A 16965-nucleotide genomic window follows, 5' to 3' on the forward strand; every position below is an offset into this window, starting at 1 on the left:
TTGTTATTTTTTACTAAAAAGACATTTACCTTGTGGTATAACATGACAGCTCTGTCCATTTGTTCCCCCTTTTCCTCATAATAGCAGGCCGCCTCTATCATGTCTTCTGGAGAGCTCAGAAGAGCCAGGTTCATCAGCTGATCATCTAAATTGTTCTCCTATTCAAAAGCAAAGATTTGGCTCCAGGTATGCAACAAACAGGTTTCATAATTCTGTCTCCTGGCAAGCCTGTAGCTTTACACTGCCCATCAACCCCCTTCTCTGTAAAACCTATACCAGCACAAGTAACTTTGATCTGCAACAATGATAATTTGTTTCAGGCAGTTTTCTGTTGAGATATACAAGAAAATAATGTCCCATATAACCAAGCCTTTATTGATGCATCGCTTGTAGAAGACACAGGCAGAAACCAGGAGCATCTTCATAGCGGGCTGCGTACGAGCAAGCAGTGTTTCGCAAGAGAGAACAGGCATAAACAACTTCTACCACTTTCATGCTGTATGCTGCCCAAGGGTAGAATCCTGCTTTGCTTTTGGACATAAATGTACCTCTTTGCATACCTTACACAAGCGGATGGCATTGTTAAATGCCTGGGCCCTGGTGTAGAAATGTACAGCCTGCTTGATTTCATCCTGACTCTCATACTGGCGGGCCAAGTGATATGATGCTGCCCAATTCCCGGTTTCATTTGCTATTTCAGCAGCCTGAAAAGGAAATCATGTAGCTTTACTTTGTGCCCATACTCATCTCTGGAAGGAGATGGGAGCAGGCTGCCTTACCTTCTGAACGTTGCCCTGAAAGCAGTGGACACGGACTAGAGAAAAATAATCCTGAGCCAGTGCATAGTATTTTAGCGCCGATTCCATATCTGATTGGCTCTCCAGATACTGTGCCCACCATTTCCATAGGCTCCTAGAAAAGCAACAATATTAATTGCAGTAACAAGAATTGCCAGAGACTGCATTTTTTACTCCTGGATATCTTGAACTCAAGACTAGATACATTTTTTCAGAACACTGACACCACCCCAACGCAAGGGTGACGTTCCAAGGTCTGCACTATAAGGGAGTTCAGCCTAGGTATCAGGTCTTGAGCAAGATGTAGCATAAGCCTGAAAAGCCGTAGGAGTATCATAATGGATAACCAGGGGTTGAACTTGCGGCTGAGAGGACTCATTCTCCTCCTTCCCTGCTCTTTTCACAAGTTGCATTTCAGACCTGAAAGTCCCATTTGGGAGAAGGAACAAGCATAGCACTGACTTGTCTTTCATCTTGTTGATGTAGTTCTCCAGGGCTTGTAAGTCTTCACAGAGCATTCGGGGTACCTCGAACCTATGCGTGTCTGACTTCTCATAGCTGCAGAGAAGAACATATTAGATGTGAAATGAGTACCTTATTAGCTCACTTCCCGTGTAAAAAAATCCATGTAATGTTGTCTGACAGCTATAGAGAGACAACACAGGTAACACTGCTTCATTTGTATTATTAAGTTCACTGTAAGACCAGTTGCAGTCTGCCAGCACCATCAAAAATAAAAAGTTTAATGGTCCTGCAAGGCACCTGGAATTAGGGAGGCAATGTGATCACAGGACAGTAAATACTTTAAAAGTGCCAGTGATGGTCCAAAGAAATATCCCAGAAAGCTCCCCAAACCCTAAGGACACCCCTGTGAAACAGTCTGAAAAGGTCGCAAGAGCCCTGGGCTCCTCATCTTGTCTAGTCCTTCTGCCAGCCACTACAACTTCAGCCTCTTTGCCACTACCGGCCACTGCGCTTATGCCACCATCCACCGTCAGAGTTGTCCCTCACCTCCCTGCCCACTTTGATCACCTAATGGGTCTGTCTGATCGCATCAAAGCTCTACTTTGACTCTGAAGAGAAGCAACCTATTTGATGATGATGATGATGATGATGATGATGATGATGATGATCATCATCATCATCATCATCATCATCAATCATCGTAATATTGTGAAGGTTCATATGGTAAAACTTGTATAAAAACAAGACAAAACCCAAGATTTCGAACAACAAATACAGCACATTAAAAATCACCACCCCTAACTTCTCTAGGGACTCAGCAGTCCCATCAGGAGAGGTCCAGGTGCCAGAAGCACCCACGTCAGACTAAATTCTGCCACAGGAGTTGTGTCTGAGACTCTCAGGAGAAGTAAACAAGTGGTTTTGTCATGGAAAAGGAAGGAAAAGAGGGCAGTGGTCTTCCAGAGGCAAGTACAGGATTGGATATTAGTGGGGTTCAAGTACTGGCCCCGACAAGACACTTAACCTTTCTGACGCTAAGCTTCATTAGCCTGGGAGGGTGCTGGGAAGTTTATCATAACAATGCTTTCACTCCATGAGATAGAAAGCACCAGAAACAGGAAAAGACTTTAATTAATTATTAGTAGTCATCACCAGACATCCTCCTTAGCCTGCCTCCAGTCTTCACGGGAGAACAAGGCTCTCAAACCCCTTGGGTGCCACAGGCTGGTGCTTACTGGGCGAGTGCAAGACTGTGCTCTCCGGTTGCCTCCAGGTGCTTAGCGTAGTTGTAGTACGTGGTACGTAGGTGAACCCGATCATGAGCTTCAGCTGTTTCGATGGCTTTCTGCCACTGGTTTGAGGCTTGGTAGAACTTGTTCAGGAGATCGTAGCGTTTGCAAGCCTTGTACAGTCGCTCCGCATCCTCCTGGAAGGAGAGCGTACAAACACCTCATTAGCTCCGACTGGCGTTTCATAGGTGTCCTTCACAACAGACACTGCAATTCGGAGTAGTTTATTAGTGTGGGTCATTGTAGTGCAATTAAATTAACAATAATTCAGGCAGGGGGTTTAACCAACTAAATACACGTAGCCTGGAATAGCACATTACTGGGAAACAGGATGTTTATGTGAAAATAAGGAAAGCACTCAGATCCTGGCATTTACTGTACAGCATCAACTGGGGGGTGACATGAGCAAGCCATCAACAATGAAACACTGTCATCAGGAGCATAAACCGTTTCAGAAAGGGGAGCTATGCTCGTGTGGGGCTGCAGTTGAGCTGCCGACCCAGAGGTGAGGTCCAGGAGAAGGTCCTGGGCACCAGGGCTTCAGCAAGAAGGCGTTATGCGCCGGGGACCCCCTGCAACCTCCGAGCAAGTCTCAGAGGTAGCAATGCTGTTCATGGATAACTGAGATCCATCCCTAGGAATAAATGCTGTTCATTTAAGACAGAATTAGAACAGGAGGATTTTGCCCATGCTGACGCAAGGGCAGGCAAATTTGGAACTATTATTTTTACGCTTTGAGAGGTACTCCTGTGGAAGGAGCATTTTCCTGCTCCACCCAACTGCTGTCCAGCTGAACACTATATTTAGTAAATTGAAATTATCTGTCCAAGACAGAAAAATAGTTTGTGTCTCTTATTGTTTCAAATTCAAAAAAGCACAGAAAATAGAGATGAAGATGCCTGCACTATGATTCTGTACGAGATGAAAAAAAGCGACAGAACTGCATTCGCTTTTGCTACAGTTCCCCTCCACCTCTCCAAATAGATCTAAATATCCAAAAGAAGGAGTATTGACACTTTTCAGCCTCATAGTTTTCTCTGCCAGGAAGCGTTTCTAAACACTTATTTTGAATCTTCCTTTTCTTCTTCACTTTAACTCAGAATTATTACTTTCTCTCTCTAGCATTTATACTCTTTAAAATAGCTGTAGATTGCTAAACACCTTTTTAAGCCAAACTCTAATTATTCAGCTAGCTTAAAGATTTCCTTGTCTGTGAAACCTTTCCAAGTGCTTAACAATTTGCACTGATTTTCTCTGAACTTCTTCCAGTTCATCAACGTTTTTTCTGCTAATGAGATACTTAAGGGTGGAAGTCAATGTTCCAGCTGTAGCTGCAACAAATACATAGACAGAAGTTATCAAATCAAAGCCCCAGGATGTGGTGTCTCCTCAAACGCAACCCCGAACAGATTTTTGCTGTCATAGCATCTTGCCATTTTTTATGTAATTTGTGATTTCCTATGAACTGTGCAGTATTTCATCAATTCTCCTTTCCCAGTTTTTCCCTCTTACAGATGGTTTGCCTGGATCTTTTATGGCTCCCAAACTAAAAATCTCTGCTTTTCTTACAGCTCATTTGATGAAGACATTAAAGAAAGGCGAACCGAGGGAAGTGCATGCTCTTATCATTCATCTACCTCAGCAGTGCTCCGGGTAGTTTTCAATCCACAAGGATAATGCTGGTCTCAAACGCATTTTAGATCTCAGTTCTATTCGTAATCAAAGGGAGTGGGTTCAGACTACAGTAAAGACACATGGGAAAGAGAAGGTCCATTTTGGTATGTATTTGCTGCTAGGTCGGGCTCCAGATACAGGTCCAAGGGACAGTCACCCTGTGCACCAGACTATGGGAGAACAGCCCAACCACGTCCTCTGGCTGTGCTGGATCCAGGCAAGTTACTGCTCCCATGGCGGGAGAAGCTGGGATGGAAATCTGGGCAACTGTAGCAGAGCAGGTGTCCCTGGGACAGCACAAGCAGCAAATGTGACTTGCCAGAGCTCTCCAACCCCGCAGGAAACATCAATTTTGCTTAAACCACTTAAATGCCTTAAGCGAGCCCTCACCCTCTGGCGAAACACAGCTTTAGCCTTTCACTCTACAAACAAACATGTCAAAATGGAACTTGTATTTCCCATATTGGACCTTAAATATGTTTGTTGAAACATTTTAGCTAGAATACTTTAAGGTACATCCTTTTTTTAATCCAGTCAAAGCTAGAATGATTTAGCTTGGAAGAATTATGCCCCCAAAAAACAGTTTTTCTGTTTAATATATCACATATAAACCATCCTTAAAAGATGTTCCCTTCATTCAGCAGTTTCCTTCATTTAGCAATTTTTCATATGGGAGTGAAACTCCCATATAAATTCTGTACAACAGTTAAGAAAACAGAGGAATTAATTTGCTATACCCTTATGTGCTATGGCTCCTGCTACTCTTATCTCCAGGCATCAGACTCTGCCACGCTCATTCTCACCTACTCTTTGTGGAACACGAAAAGGGCTCAGGGGACCACTGAGTCCCTGGAGTTCAGGGAAAGGCCCTGATCAGTGTCACACGGGAATCGTGCAGCACGGGGTTGCGCAATGCCGAAGGAGATGCCCATTTCCCCAAGATAAAAACTCAACTTCAGGAAAATAATTGTCAGAGCTATTCTTCACCACTCCTAGGAAACCTGGCAACAGGCTTTACTAATAGGTTTGACTTCCCTCCAAGGTTTTTGCATCTCAGAATTTTAAAAAGATTATAATTTTCTCATTCTTGTCCCTAGTTTAGCGGGGTGGATAGTCCTGGATGGTCAGCGGGGCTTACCAGCATGCCCAGCTGAACGGCCAGCACAGCCACTCTGGCCTCCTGCTCCGGTTCTCGTTCAGCCTCCCTCAATGCCTTGGCTCCTCTTGCATGACCCATGTTTCCAAGGCAAATTTTGGCAACATCGAGCCTCTGAGTCTTCACACACATGCGAGCCATGTTCTCCCAGACAGCCTCACTGTGAGAAATGGGAAAGAAAAGGAGACCCGTTGTGGTGTCACCCTTAAGGCTTGGCTACTAAGCGGGTATGACGCAAGGAAAGACGAGAGTGTGAAAGGGAAAACCATTAGCATATTGGACACTTGCTGGATGCAACAAAGAGACTCCAGGTGCTGTGTGAAGATTGAAGAGGAACAGAAATAGGCCTCAGATGTAAAGGTTAGTTCTGGAGCTGAATGCCCACAGCCTTAAGGAAATATTGTGCGGTTTGTTTTACACCAATGTCTAAACAAAAGCAGTTATGTTTGCACATATAGAAACATTTATCATGCACCCATCACTGGTTCGTGCTGTAGCTGCAACATACAGACATTCACAATACCCCCACGTCGATGGTCAGAATTCAAAAGAAAACCTATGAGCAAAGTCTACATAGACCTTACACTGGAATCATTCTGCTACTCTCCTACTACATGTTCAAATATGGAACAGCTATTAGGAGCCTAATAGTTGCACTCAACAGGGAATGATGTAGGAAACAACTGACCAAATGATCATATTCTAATTTAAAAATGGCACAAAGAAAAGTTTTGCAATGCTCAGAATGAGAACTCCTCAGGGCTAAGAGCTTACGCTTAACACTGCAAAATCCTTTGCCAAGGCAGAAGCAGGGAATGGCTGAGCACTGTGCTCCCATGCAAGAATGTCAGGTCTCAGCAGGCAGCATTGCTCAATAGAAGGACCGTGACACAGTTGACCATTACATGGGGTGACAAGCAATGATTTTCATAGATTCTGTTTACATTTGAGGCTCTTCAGAATCAAACGCAATATGTTTGACTAATAGAAACCATAAACATTCAAAATATGGGGTTTTTGTCAGGGTGTGAACCTCAGTGAGGTATGGTCCATATGGTTCTCATACAACACAAATGACAAAAGCAAGCAAAAAGAGAGGGGGGGCAGGGAAAGAGAGTTGAATGACACTTCAGGTCCTGCATCTGCAAGCAAATCCCCTTCCAGTTTTCCTATGATTAAAATGTTTTTCTCTTCCCAGTTGCTGTGGGAAAGCCCTGCACAAACAAGGAAAATGACTAACCGGGAAGCAGCAAAGCAGATGAGACACGACGTGCTGTCAAACACATACAATAAAGAAAGGCAGAGAAAAAATGTTTTCCCTAATTTACTTCAGCATTACAGCATCTTTTATTTGCAACTACAACGGGTATAAATTTTTCAGGTAGCAATCAACATAAATATGTCACATAAACTTCATTAAGGCCAAACAATATAGAGAAAATAAAATGGGATCAGAAGTGATAGATCAGGGGCAAATTTCAGGTAGTTCAGAAGTTTTGGTTGTTTAGAAAAGCAAAAATGCATGTCTGAATATTTTATTGAATTTCTTACATCTGCATGTCCATGCTGAATGTGGTTCAAACACAGCATCCTCTCATGCCCTGCTCCAAGATGTCCAAGTCCCCCAGACTGGGGAGCCAAAATGAACACTGAAACAGAGCGCAGTAATTTCTGAACCAGAAAGGCCTTACAGAAACTTCAGTGCTAGATCCTCCTGAGTGTAAGTCAGTCTGTGCATTGCCACTCAATATAGAAATGCTGGCTTACATCAGCAGAAGATGTGACCTTCCTAATTTTTCAAAAGTTGGAATTGGTTTCTCTTTTATTCCAGCCACTGCCTGTATCTGGAACTAGAAAAAGCAGGAAAAACATCTTTAAAGAACATTTAGGTTGTGTTGGATATGGTCACCTGGCATTGATCGACAAGGACGATGAGTTCTGTCATTAGTAAAAGAAGTCAAATCTTGTGCGCATGGACATGGCTGCACAAGGAAAAGAAATGTATTTTCCAAAATCTGTAGCATGCCAGAAGAAGTTGCCAATAGCTGTTTCACTCTGGGTGAAGGAACGCACGCCAGTGCTGTGCTTTGTCAAACTGATTAACAGCAACTTTCTGAAAGGCAATCAAAATCTTTATTTTGCAGAGCTTTGACAGCTCGTGATTCCCTAAATGCAAGAAGATGAGAGTTCATTGGCTTGAACAGACAAGTGCATGAGAAATCTCATTTAGACTACGGGGAGTGGAAACTTTTGAAAGGAAATAGACAAAATAGTGTATTTTAAAGCACTAAGTTAAAAGATAAGAGTGTGCAGAGACACACAGCAGAACTTAGAAGGTGCTGCTCATCATTTATCAGCTGCATTATGCTTTCCTGAAGGGCAATGACTCCTGCCAACTCCAACACCTGGTGGGAGCTGCTGCCCCGGGGATTCCTCTTTGGGAGCTCCTGCCCCACGCACAGGCTGCCCGTGGGCCACCTCGGCACCCGTGCGAGCCGTCCGCAGCAAACCACCCAGAAGCACCTCTGCCCCGAGGAGCTGGAGCTCTGCCATCCTGCCTCTTCCTCCTCCGCTCCAAACCCTTTGCAAAACTAACCCGAGAGGCTCCCACCACGGCATAACCCCTGGGCCAACGAATACAGAGGCAGAAACATCCCCAGCGGATGTGCTCTGTCTTTAGTTGTCTCCTGGCGAGCACTGCCGTCCGGACAGTGCCAGCCGGGCCGATGGTGAGCATGCTGTGGTCAAACCAGACCAAAGACACCGAACCGGGAAGCACTCACGGCAGAGCAGTGCTCGCATGGCCTCGCACGGCGCGGAGACCAAAGCCAGAGACAGGCTAAGAGCAGCTCAGCAGCGCAAGTACTTGTGAAGGGTACCGGAGGGAACGTTTCGTCTGACGAGCCTGGCCCTGCTCTGCGCACTGGGGCTAAGGACCGCAGCTGCGTGGGGGAGAACCCACAGCCAAACCTTCTCCCCTCGCCCATGTGGAGCTGCTGCAGGGGCTGGTTCTCTCCAGTAGACGTGTCCCTCACAAGAAGGACACTGCTCTGATACGGTACATACATGTACTATTTAAATTTTCTTCCTGCAGCAGAATAATAGAAAACTGTTTCTGCTTTGAGAGACATTTTGGCAGCACACTCCATATACTGCTGCTAAGGTACGCAGGTATTTTTGACACAGCATCATACTATTTGCTTGCAAAGACCATCTTCGCATGCATATATAATGTACTTATTAATATATTTACATTTGTATTTATTATTTTAATATATTGTTGTTTATATCTTATTTTAAATCTAGAAAGGTACCACAGTAACACCACCCTGTGAAGTGCAAACGACCCCGCGTACTTCACAAACGGCCTCACCAGACGCAGAAGGCCTTGCTGCCCAGCAGCGGCACGACCCAGAGGCAGAACCATTACCCGCCACAGCGCACCGCAGCCAAACCCCGGCTGGGCAAGCGCACGGACCGTGTCCCACGGAAGCCACGGGGGGATAACGCAGCAGATCCGCGCTCCCAGACCTGGGCCCGGGCACCGGGACCGATGCACCCACCGCGGGAAGACCCAGGGACCTTTAGCCAGACCCTCAGTTTTACCTTCACCCTGAAAAGACACCTCCAGCCTCTCCACACCACGGCTCACCAGAGGGAACAGGCACTTTCTATAGTGCCAAGCTGGTTTTTAGAGATCTCCCTTGCAAACCGTTCAGCTTGAGGCAGCTGGCAGGTTTGCTGGCCGGAGCGGGGAGGCCTGCGGGCAAGGGATGGGTTTAGAGATGAGAACGATCCGGGAAGCATCAGCAACACCTTCTCCGTGTTTCTCCGTGTGTCAAGACCAGCCTCGGCCTTGGGATGGCACAACCTTCCTGGTGGGCGGACACCTCCAGCAGCACGGCGAGGGTCCTGCCCCTCGGTTTTGTTGCCTCTCGGGAATGTGGGCAAATTCATGCAGGTCTGGTAAAGGAACACGAAGCAGGAGGTGCGGAACAGGCTCACTGAAATCCCAGGCAAACCCACGGTTTATCCCTCAACCCTTGTTAGTGTAGCCAGGAAGACGAGTCTGTCCTTGCATCCCTAAAAGGCACCAACTCTTCCCTCCAGGCCTGGCCCCGCTGTCGCGTATAAAAGGCCAAGTAACGATTTACCCTGCCCCCAGCTCACGCTCTGGGAATTTCCTGTTCTTCCCCTCCCCTCCTCCTCCTCCTCCTCCTCCTCCTCCTTTTCTCCTCCCTGGAAAGCTGCTCGCATCTGTACTTCATCAGCCGGAGCTGGAAACTTAATGAAGCCCAGATGCAGCACCAGGGCGAGCGGAGCCATGGTCCATTTCCAAATCCAGCTACGGATGTGGAAAGCGAACGCTGACGCCTCTTCAGACTGGACATAAGTTTTATCACGTATTTGATGAAAGGGGTTTTCTTCCTTTGTATCTGATCTTTTGCATCTGTTTTTCTATGAGACTATGTTTATAGCGTTTAACAGTCCAATTTTACAAACCCGCCTGTTCCTATGTATTTTTCATTGCCCATTTTGCATGAGTTTAAAGAAAAAATCCAGTAAATGGAGTACTATTTAGAAGTGCTGGAGATTTATATGTCTGAAACATCTCACTACAAAATCTCTCCCCCTCTATTTAATGAGGTGTATTTGGAAAACAAACACATGTTCCATCTCTTGCCTCTAAATATCTTGATCAGAAGGAAAAAAAGAAGTTCTCTTTCCAGTTTGGGCCCCACTTCGTTGAGCAAGACCCTAAGCATTCTGCTTTAGCAGACTACCGTATAGCGTCAGGAGAAATACCAATATAAGATATAGTATCTGTAACACTATATTATATGTAAAATATAAAATATATTATTCCGTCTCTCTAACACCATATTGCATGTAATATATCAGCCTGGAGCAGGCGGGTGTCCCCTTGTGCCTCAGGCACGGCCTGGGCTCTCAAAAATGGAAATAAATCCAGCGAGTGGGAGAGCTGTTGCCGACCCAGCAGTGGGGACAAGGAAGCTTCGCTTCCCGATCGCAACATAAACCGCATGAGAAAGTCAAAGCAGGTTCTCAGCAGCTCAGCCACGGGGACTGCAGGGGATGCACCGTCCTAGTGCAAAGTGTTTACTACGAGACCTACCCTGATGTAAACGGTGTCTGGGCTGGCCTGGACAAATGCTGCCCGGCACTGGGCACCACCCTTCCCCAGCCTCCACCCGCTGCCTACGTGCTGCTCGGGGGTGTTTTCTACGCAAAGGAAAAGGATGGGACAAGGCAGGTGCTGCTTCCTAAGGAAAATTAACATCTATTACTATTTTTCAAATGTTAATCCCTTGCCTGGATTTCGGTAACTTCAAGCTGCACCTTCCAACCCTTGGAAAAAACGTGTTAGAATAGCATCATCTGGCTTAAATCACAGAATAATTAAGGTTGGAAAGGGCCTTTAAGATCATCAAGTCCGACCATCAACGTGGGTGATTCTGACCAGATAATTCATTTATGATCAACTTCTTTACATACATGTGATTTGATTGACCAGTCATAGGACAAAAGCATCATGCCGTGGACCATAACAGCTACGGAGGGCTTGGACATGGTCAAACGAGACAAACTACGTCACACCTACGGCTAGCTGGGAGGATGAGGTGATCATTTAGAAGTACTATTTTGGAGACTGATCTTATCTTCAAACCACGGCAAAAGAGGGTTAAAATGTCAAAACTGGTAGCTTACTGTCTGTTTTCTTGTAACCCAGAAAAAACTCAGAACTTGAAAAAATGGAAGTTTTATCTGATGTAGCTAGATTACATTAGGTACTATTAAAATGCATTTATCAGATGCATTTATTATATGCATTTATTTATTAGGTACTATTAAAATGCATTATTCTGGTTATCCCTGTTCCGTGGGACTAAAAGATAACAAGGAACCAAATAATATATGAAAATGAGATTCTTGATCGCATTAATCATATCAAATGAGTGCTGCTCTGAGAACTGTATTAGGCATTTCTCATATACGATCAAAACACTGAAAGCTGTCTAGATTATTCCTAAAAACTCTTCCCTGGCAGAAACAGAATAGCTGATAAAGCAACAAACACTTTTCAGAATAGTATCTATAATATCATATTAAATACATAACATTTTCTATTCCAAACTTATCCTGATAAGATCAACACCAAGCTATTGTTCAGTCTGAATTGTATCAAACAAAACTCTTGTGTCCTCAGAAATGCACTAAGCAGCGCAATTGAATATACTGCTGCACATTTATCAGCACAGAAGTGTCCATTAAGGTGATTTTTTTTTTTTAGGGATCATAAGGATTCCTGGACTGTTTTTGTACTGGGAGCACAAGATCTCTGAGAGAAGATTGAGAATGTCATTGACTGTGAACGTGCGACTGAGAGCCATTCTATTAAAACTGTAACAAAAATGAGTAGCAACTGAGCCATTTTGGTATAAGCAGGCTAGGAAAATTTACCAGATCTTTGCAAAACTCATGTAATTTTGACTTTGTATAATCTACTCATTTGGGGAATTACCCAATTTTACATCTTTAGATACTGTTATTAGTTGAATAGAATGACAAAAAGCCATTTGCCTATTAAAAAATAACAGAAAAAAGATTATGCCCTGCTTAAACAACTGTAAACTGAATTTATTAGGTAGTAAATGGACAAATTCAGTATGGAAGCAACTAGTTATCTGGCATAATCTAAATTATTTAGATTTTGAAAGTAAAATTACATTTACATAACTGATTTCTCACCCAGAAAGACCCAAAATGCTTTATAAGCTGCTATGCAAATTGTGTGGAGTAATTTAACCTACCCCTGAGGAGAACCCCGCTCTCTAGAACAATCAATTAGCAAACAACTAGGTCTAGACAAGAACATCCACTAGAAATTTTGCCATGGGAAAAAAAGTCATCATGTGCTTGCTGAATTACTGCAGCCAACAGCAATTGCTACTGCCTTGCATTGCTCCTCAGATGCACTCCACACCGGTGTATTATCTGGGTGGGCTGAAGACTGCAGCGCTGCTGTCCTTTCTGCTCTGTAAGCCATCATCGGGGGTCCCAGAATAATTTCCATCATCCCAAAAAGTCCCAAATCAGCTGTGATGTGTCCATCCCCACCACCAGAGAGACCATACAGACTTGAGTTATGCAGCCTTTTTGGAGATGACCACCTCACCATAGCTAGAGGGATGAAGCATCTGATTTAAGGCCAACTTTGTCACCAGTCCCAGGGCCACCTCCTGTGTTTTATGTGGCCGTGAACTGACCCACTTGACTCATCTGCATCCGCTCCCAGCTGCAACTCACTGCATAGCCACCCACCCATCTGCAGCCACAACAAGAGGCAATCTGGGAGAAAGAGATTTATTTTTTTCCTCTGGGAAAGCTGACTTAAATGCAAACTCATTGACTTGCATGGATTTGCAAATGTAACATGAAGAATTTCTCAAGCATCATATATCTCAAACCACATACTAATGCCATGATGTTTAGATCATCTGATCCCTTTGATGCTCAAAGACAAGTATGACTTAGGGAAGGAATATACTTTTTTTAATGTTAATGGAATTCAAAGAGAGGTTGAATATTCTTACACCAAATAACTGGTGTGGAAAGAGGAAGAGATGTGACCAAGCTTTAAATGATGAGACTGATTTGTTCAGCCTCTGTAAAATAAAATTACTGTATTTTTTTTTACATGTAACGTGAACAAAGTTTGTGCCCTTCTGACAATGCATGCTCAGACTTCAACAAATCACAAAAGTCAAAGACAGGAGGGGGCAGAAGCAGGTGTGTGGCTAGGTAAAAGAGATTTTTCCCTAAAGGTAAATCTCTCCTGGCATTATCTGTCTATGAACATCATCTGTCTTGCTACTGAATCGGAGGCTTAAAAAAATAACAAGTAACCCACGGGTTCTAAAATATGAAAATATAGTCACTGTTCTTAGGAAATTTCTTTGAAGAGTGGCAGCCACCAGTGTGTCATCTATACTGAAACTTCTAAAATCAGAGATGTATAGAAATATAACCAATCACAGGGAAAAAAGAAACCAAAGATGCTGTACTGCTGTCAAAGTATGAAGATGCTCAAAGTACCTAAAGCTTAATCCATTTAAGGATTAAAAATGAACCAAGCTCACAGAGGAGGAGTGAATTCATAGCCAGATTTGTACATCCAATTCCAAAACTAGTTATAGGGGCATATGAACTTCATTGAAATATTTTCCACTCCTCTCAGCAACAAGTCTTAGAAAATAAAACGTTGACTTTAAAAAATTTTCCAACCAGTTTGTCTCCGTGTACAGGGTCGGTACGGATCTGTTGACTAAGGGCAAAGTAACTTAGCTGGTAAGACAGAACTGCAATAAAATGAAATCAGTTTCTAATCTAATTTAATGAATTACACTGATGTGAACTCTTGTGCCAACATCTCAGGTGGGGCCGGTGCGGTGCAGCTGCGCCGGGGGATGCAGGTACCCTGCCACGACTTCTCACCGCTCCCTCTCCAGGCTGTTGACAAGAATGTCACACCTTCACTCCACAATGGACTATTTAATGCTACGCCTTGTACGGTATTTTTTCAGCCTAAAGACCGTTGACCGGCCCAGCACGGGGAAGGGCACAGCCACAGGCGACAAGGCCCACGGGGGCTGTGGCGCCGGGGGTGGCTGCCCTCGTCCCCGGCCCTGCGGCAGGACCTGCTGCGGCAGCTGGCGGGAACATGAAACGGCGAAGAGCCATTTCGAGAGCCGGTCTCTGCAAGACCCCTCTGGAAACATCCACCTCCAGGGACGGTTTGAAACATCCTCAACAACTCTTTTTTAATCTGTTTATTAGAGCTGCTTTCCTTGCAGGTTTTGCAGCAGCGGTGCTGCGGTCCTGGCTTGCTGTGTGGTAGCCGATGCTGTCCTGGATCGCGAACAGAGGCATCGTATGAAGCGACTTGCAGCAGCTTTTCCATCCTCTGGCTGCCTACGGGAGAGGGCCAGCCGCCCCACAGGCACCGCAGGGGTCCACAGCAAGCGGGACGTGGGGCTCGGGGCTCTGCCAGCCCCGCACCCCGGCTCTGCAGCGGTTTTCAGCTTCGTTCACATCGTTAACACTTGCTACTGCCTTTTCGGACACCCCCAAATTCGTTTGCTTATCCGGTTGAGAATCTCGAGATTTTCTACTTTCTGTTTGCCTGCCACGCTCCCTTCGGGGACCGCCGAGAGGAAGGGGCACCTCAGCGGCGGCCCCCGCACACGCTTCGGTCGTGCTGTTCAGCAGCTGGCCCCAGGACTGTTTGCTTTCAGTAAGAAGCGTTTCAGAATCCCCCTCCTCTCCTCACCCCGCTTCTGCAGACCTGCTGCTCCGAGGGTCGAGCCTGGGCTTCCCTCGCCCCCTTCCACCGCGCAGCGCCGGCGTGCGCCCGCGCTCCGCGCGCAGCCCGGGCCTGGCAGCCCCGCTTTGTGCGGCCGGGCGGGTGGGAGGAGTGAGGCGGGGAGGGGGGCTCTCCGGGGGGAGGAGGTACAACTTTAGAAGTCTCCATAGTCTTTTCCTTTCAGGAAATACATCCTGTTAATGTTTGACTGCTGTGGCAGTGGCTCTGTTTGTTGCAGTCGACTACGCCCTGAGGCTCACCAAAAACAGCCACAAAAACAGCCATTTCCTCTTCGCGGAGAGGTGGGGGGGCCTTTGCCTCGCAGCAGTGGCTGTTCTCCAGCCCCTGCGCTTGCAGCTCGGCTCTTCAGGGAGGGACGCAGCACACCAAACTCCTCGAGATACTCCCACCTTGCAGAGCTCCTCTGGGATGACAGCATTCGCCTCCAGTTCGGCTTGGCTTTGAGAGAATGACATTTGTCACGCTTTGCGGGATATTCTGAAGTTCGCACCCCCCCCAAAAAAAAAAAAAAGGCTTTCGGAGTGGCGCACGTTGAGTTGGAGGGCCGGGAGTGCTTGGCACGCTGCTGGCGAGCATCCCAGCCTCTGCCTCGGCAGCGGCTCAGGCTCTCCCGCCTCGAGGCTGGATTCTTTCTGGGTTTGCCTCGTCTCACAAGGAATGGACCTCCCTATCGTTCAGTTCATCACAGGACTGGCATTACTTATCAAAGTGCAAGAAGGTGGATAAACCAAAACTGGGAAGGACCTGAAAAAGCTTCTTTCTCTTCTTATTTTATGGAATTCTCCTATCTACCTCGAAAAAATCTCATTTCCTTGATCAGAAACACCTCTGGAGTTGACTTTGAGAATGAACGGTGATGTCCTCTAGCCCTTCGTAACGTCCTAGCGAAGCCGCCTGTTTCAAGTCCAATTTCAATGTGCTACAGCTGATTGAGACCCTGTGTCTTCTGCACATAGAGACGGGCAGCAAGCTGACAGTCAGATATGACTGTCCAGAAACTGGTAGCCACAGCTGTGTTGGTAGCCCTGGTCTCACTTATTCTTAACAACGCAGCTGCCTTTACTCCCAACTGGGTGTACCAGACCCTGGAGGACGGGCGCAAGCGCAGCGTGGGGCTCTGGAAGATGTGCTGGCTGGCAGAAAAGAGCAGAGCGGGCGCAAGCACGAGTGCCAGGCATGGGCAAGGGGAGGAGCGCGAGTGTGAAGCCCTGGGCTGGGGTTCCGAGTCAGCTGGCTTCCAGGAGTCGCGCAGTACTGTCAAACGTAAGTTCAATCTCTTGTCTTCTCTGCTTAGGCCAGGTCGCGACCGATACGGTGTACCTGGTCCCCAGGAGATGTATAGCGTAGCAGAGCATCCTGAAATCTCTGTTAACCACCTGATTCTAAACACCTCAACATTCATCGCAAATAAATTAGTTTGGGAAAATAAGAATAATTATGTCCACCAGTGATTAACTTAACTTCTCCTCCTCCCAGCCCAAAAGCAGTAATCTACATTGTGCTCTCTGGTTTATACAGTGTTTGAAACGACGTACTTTGAAAAAAGAATCTCTGAAGGGTAGCTCTAAAGCTTTAAAACATCTGCTGCTTGCTTTTCCCTCTTGGGTTCCTGCTATGAGCATATCCCTTCCTGCTCAATACATGAAACGCCAACCACAGTTGCTCTGAATATCATAAAATTAAAAAAAACACAAGAAAGTATCCAGATGCCATGCTAAGTTATTTCTCCATTCTGTTTACTTCTGTTGGAAGTGCCAGGAACAGAATAGACCGAAGTAGTTTTGGTAAAAACACGTAAAATTGAGATAGGCCTTAAGGTATGCAACTATTTTTCCTGGTGAAAAAACACAGTTAGCATACTGCTTGGGGAACATTAAAATCATTAAGCACAGTGTATTTTTCATTTTGCAAATTCACAGACTCACAGGATCTGAAGGTTGCACCTAGCTTAAACTGAGCTAGTTAAAGCTTTTGGATAAAATAAACCTGTAATAAGTTGAGAACTATAAAGCTGACTAATAGAAAGTGCACGTTACTTAGCCCATTCATAACGTTAATGGCGCGACCCTGCTCTCACTAAGAAACTAGAGCGGAACTGTGCCGGAATACCTGCTGGACACCGTGGCTGCGACCACAATAACCACCGTGCCAGGAGGTTTGCTCCGCTGAAAGCCTCAG

General features: G+C 45.7%; 2 protein-coding genes across 2 annotated transcripts in view; one reads left to right on the plus strand and one right to left on the minus strand.

Moving 5' to 3' along the window:
- IFT140 (intraflagellar transport 140) overlaps positions 1–16965 on the minus strand; it is a gene marked incomplete at both ends in the record, with an annotated part of 80473 nt that overhangs the window by 3713 nt on the left and 59795 nt on the right. The window contains 6 exons of the mRNA XM_082006722.1: positions 30–158; positions 561–704; positions 780–912; positions 1260–1355; positions 2498–2688; positions 5364–5541. Of these exons, the coding sequence (XP_081862848.1) occupies positions 30–158; positions 561–704; positions 780–912; positions 1260–1355; positions 2498–2688; positions 5364–5541 (871 nt within the window). The remainder of the gene's footprint in view (positions 1–29; positions 159–560; positions 705–779; positions 913–1259; positions 1356–2497; positions 2689–5363; positions 5542–16965) is intronic.
- The window catches only part of TMEM204 (transmembrane protein 204), a gene marked incomplete at its 3' end in the record, with an annotated part of 28999 nt that continues 27751 nt past the window's right edge, over positions 15718–16965 (plus strand). Inside the window, exon 1 of the mRNA XM_082006724.1 lies at positions 15718–16050. Within this exon, the coding sequence (XP_081862850.1) occupies positions 15771–16050 (280 nt within the window). The 5' untranslated portion in view covers positions 15718–15770. The remainder of the gene's footprint in view (positions 16051–16965) is intronic.

This window comes from Phaethon aethereus, assembly GCF_964289735.1.
Source record: "Phaethon aethereus genome assembly, chromosome: 15".
Lineage (NCBI taxonomy): Eukaryota > Metazoa > Chordata > Aves > Phaethontiformes > Phaethontidae > Phaethon > Phaethon aethereus.